General features: G+C 39.7%; 1 protein-coding gene across 1 annotated transcript in view; it reads right to left on the bottom strand.

Moving 5' to 3' along the window:
* The window catches only part of LOC109225007 (1,4-alpha-glucan-branching enzyme 2-2, chloroplastic/amyloplastic-like), a 29,124-nt gene that overhangs the window by 22,014 nt on the left and 2,602 nt on the right, over window positions 1-4,508 (bottom strand). Inside the window, exon 3 of the mRNA XM_019389597.1 lies at window positions 1,107-1,408. Coding sequence (XP_019245142.1) covers window positions 1,107-1,408 — 302 coding nt within the window. The remainder of the gene's footprint in view (window positions 1-1,106; window positions 1,409-4,508) is intronic.

Genomic DNA, 4,508 nt, shown 5'->3' with positions numbered 1-4,508 from the left:
CCCCATATTTATGCTGATAATACCATAATGCTCTGTGATGCTGTGGAGAGGCAACTGATGCACCTAAGAGTCATTCGTGATGCCTTTGAGGCAGTTCCTGGCCCAAGGATCAACAATGAACTAAAATTTCCTCTTCCCAGTCAATAAAGTTCACAGCATACACTCACAGGCTGACATGATCAAATGCAGAATCGGTGAACTACCCGCCATTTACCAGGGAGTTCTCTCAGGGCCAAATATATAGACACAGCAGGGGAATGGAGTTAGTGAAGGTGGAGAGGAAGCTGTCAAACTGGAAGAGGCACTATCTTTCAATGCGTGGCAGACTAGTATTTATTAATTGAGTCCTAGATAGTCTTCTTCCAACAACACCACTACCTTCCTGTGTCCTAAACGTGTTACAAACTCAGAAGGCATTCCTATGGGGAAAAAATGCAGAAACCAAAAAGTACCAGCTACTTAGGTGGGCTAAGTGTAGAAGTGAAAGGAGGCCGGTGATCTAGGAGTAAGAAACCTGAAGAAGTATCACTGAAGCTCTTATACAAATGGTAAACAAATGGCTATGGAGATAAACTTCTCAAATCTCAACAAGAAGGAATGCGGGAGTAGTGATTAGCGGAAAGTATGGTTAGTCAACTCCGTGGTGTTTCAACCAGTGAGTGCTCATCTTATGGGGTCTGCCTATGGAAAAACACAAGGAATCATTGGGCTGATTTGTTCACTTGTATAGATGCCAATCTAGGCAATGGAAGAAATTAAAGTTTTGACAAGATGCATAACAGGGCCATATTACCCTCAAAGATGAATCCGCAGATCCTATGTCATAGCAGATAATTTGCAACTAAGTTGCTGAAGAATGTTCAGAAAGATTCCATATATATATACACAACAGGACTCGTAAGCAGCAGCATATTGAAGTCTATAATAAAACCTAAATATCATCAACCAGATCATCACAGGAAAAAAAGTAACAGCCTATAGACGATATAATATCATCTCTCAATCTCCCAATCAATCAATGCTGCCTCTAAAATAGGCAAATTACTCAACGAATGAAAACACTTTTACCTGTAATTATGTTACCATTCTCAAAAAAAAAAGATTACCTGTAATCAAGGTGTTGACGATGATTTGTCAAAAGGGGGTCTATTTCGTAAATCTTCTGACCAAGTCCAGGTGGAGGAATGCCCCTCTTTCTAACTCTATCAGATTCATCGATGATCGTCTCTTCAGAAGTATCTAATGTTTTGGACTCGTTCAGTTTACCACCTTCTTCTAGTTGTAGTGATGAAGCAAAATCCAGCTCTTCAACATTTCCTTTAAGACCACTTGCTGGATCGACGTCACCGTTCTCAACTTTAGTCTGGCTAGCATGTTCCATTTCTGAACTATCTACATCAGTTGATGCCTAAAATCGAAAATGTAATAGAACAATTATGAAGCAAAGTGACAATATGCATTGTCAGTGGTTCTATTACTCCAAAAAGATTTGTACATTCAATTTAACAAGATTAAAATTATATAGTAAAGAGACATGCTCTAAGGATCTACAGATCTAATCAGTGGTTGGAGCAAGATTACTGTTGAAGCTAGAAAAGTCTCACTGCTGACAATGTTCTAGGGTTTTCATCATCTTAGGACTGAAGCTTTTAACTTATGTGCAAAAAATGCCACCAAGATTCAAAAACTCACATGTCTAGTCACCGAGACCCAAGCGTCTTCTTCCATCATAGTGGAGTACGAAACTAAAGATATCAAATGAGTCAAAGATCAATTCTAGAGGTACACAAGCTGGAAATTTTATCAATCAAGCATCCAATGAATAGCTTTATCTATCTCCTAATAAATTTAACAAGAGGTTGCCTCCAAATTGATTGAAAAGGAGATTCCAAATTGCTTTATGCATGAGAATTATATAGAGATAAAGGCCCACCATCAAAACAATTAATAGATCAAAACAGTGTTCCAGTAATGAAAAGAGAAAATGACTCTCTTCAGAATTAGAAAAATGATTTTTTTTTTTTGGGTTGGGGGGGGGGGGGGGGGTTGTTGTTAATAACATGATTTTGTTTTGATAAGTAAATAACATGATGATTTTGTTGATGCACTAGATACAGACGAGAGATGACACTGAACTTCTGAATTCACTGAAAGGTGTGGGAAACATTCGGAAATATTTGGATGCATGTTAGGCTATTTGGAGAGTGAGTTAATTCATAGCCCCAAAATATTTTTCTTATTATCCTGTTATGACTATTGCTTTACTTTCTATAAAACGCAGAATTATTGAAAGATTTGGGACGAGTTCTATAAAGGTCTTACATGACGTTTAAGTTGCGGAATCACTTGTAAAGAGTAGAATTAAAAGTCTATGACAGAAGGGCCAGACCGCCACATTTTCTATGTTTATCTAGCAACTAGCTATGAGATTACAAGTCGAACATTCCCGTCTAAGAGCTTTAATGATCAAAAAAAGCAATGAGATCTCATCCTATGTAGTTACAGAGAGAATGTAAGCAAGATTCTTTTCCATAGATAAATTTCTCTGCAATTGCGTTAAACAAGTTGGACATTCCCACCCAAGTTTCTCCAGAGCTGTGTTTCTAGGCAAGCTCCAGTGGCATTCCCTATTGTCTTCTGGAAGTCGCTCCTCCACAAACAAACCTCCTCAGAAGTTGTGTCTTGGCACTTTAAAACCGTGCCTCTCCATTTTACTTGAGCTTCCCATGAATGGTGCTCTATATTCGATATCCTCTGCTACACGATGCCTTCGTCCCCACTTCATAGTAGAATGCATGTCTCCTGTTACCAAATGGTAATTACCGCGAGAAAACTAGTTTCACGTCCTCCTCTGATAAATGCAGTGCAGCTACGCGCGCCCTGCACTAGTATTCGTCGAATAGTGCTCCCTTGTCCAAAAGACATCTATGCTGGTCGTACAAGCATGACGGCTCTAATTACCTTCTATCAATTTTAGTACATTTATTGCGGATAGCGCTCATCAGCTCATGTATGGAATGTGAACAGTGCCTCTACATATAAAACTCGTATGTATGAATACATAACCAAGCGTTTTGATGCCATGTGTTGAGACAAAAGACACCCAGAGTAAAATAAAGGGAAATAATGGTAGACATTGAAACTTCCGATTCTCAGATAAGGAAAAAACCATGACTAAAAAGAACCCTCAGGGGTTGGCCTGGTGGCAATAGACTTGAGCCTTGGGGTTTGCTCCCTTTCAAGGTCTCAAGTTCGAAACCCACTGGGTGCAAACAATTTCTGAGGGACATCGGACTGGGTAAAACCTGAATTAACCGTGATGCACTTGCGGGAAACTCCTTGCCGAGGGCCTGTGCACCCCCGGGATTAGTCGGGGCTCTTAGAGACTTGGACACCCGGTGCAAATCAAAAAAAAAAAACATGACTAAAGAGAAAAAATAATATCAATATCATAGAGAATAACATACACTTACTACTCTTTTATCACAAGTCTTCAAGATTATCACACTCAAAAGAAATACCCTCTTTAGAGACACTCTCAACATAATACTGTCAAAGTAACCACATTCCTCACATATGTTGTGATACTGACTTTTATACCTTCAGTTGGATTTGACGAAGGAAACAATCTCTCCTTTTGTGTCTTTATCTTGTTCAAAGTTTGCTCCCTCAGTGTGAGACAAAATAGGTCACCTATTGGAATAGAGATTTTGGACCCAAAAAATATTTTTCCATAACCTGAGATAAGCATGTGTCTGTTGCAATTATCTAAACAAGACTGTTCAAGAAACCTTAGTCATTCCAATATTACGGAAAGGATCTCTCTACCAAAATCCCAAACTGATTGTACAACGGGCTTTAAGTGTGGTAGGCTGAGCTGCTATATATCATTTTTTTTACTCCCTAAAAGTGATATTATTAATCATGGTTCTATAGGCACTTTTTGCTTATATGATGCCTAACACCTCAAATTTGCAAGTAATAGGGGTAGATAACATTCTACTATATTTATTGGGAGAACCTAAGGGCACCGAAGCATACTCATGCCTCCCTATGAACTAAGACTGCACACAAATTTGTCGCATGAGTTAGCAACGATGCATCAACTGTAGCTAGAAGCCATGCATCTGGCATCTAGAATACGGAAATATAGAGAAGACTGGTAACACTTTTTTACAACACTGTTCTCATGGGAACAAAATGCAATAACAATTTCATTTAAGCAGACTCAGGACGATATCTATTTAGAAGTGTCTTCCGCAAGAAGTGGGTTGCTCTGATGGTAAGCACCCTCCACTTCCAACCAAGAGGTTGTGAGTTCGAGTCACCCCAAGAGCAAGGTGGGTAGTTCTTGGAGGGAAGGATGCCGAGGGTCTATTGGAAACAGCCTCTCCACCCTAGGGTAGGGGTAAGGTCTGCGTACACACTACCCTCCCCAGACCCCACTTGTGGGATTATACTGGGTTGTTGTTGTTCCGCAAGAAAATCTGCCACCTCCACAACCCCCC

Source organism: Nicotiana attenuata, chromosome 4, assembly GCF_001879085.1.
Source record: "Nicotiana attenuata strain UT chromosome 4, NIATTr2, whole genome shotgun sequence".
In the NCBI taxonomy this organism is placed as follows: Eukaryota; Viridiplantae; Streptophyta; class Magnoliopsida; order Solanales; family Solanaceae; genus Nicotiana; species Nicotiana attenuata.
Note: the sequence above shows the minus strand (reverse complement) of the source record. Positions and strands in the feature narration are given on the sequence as shown.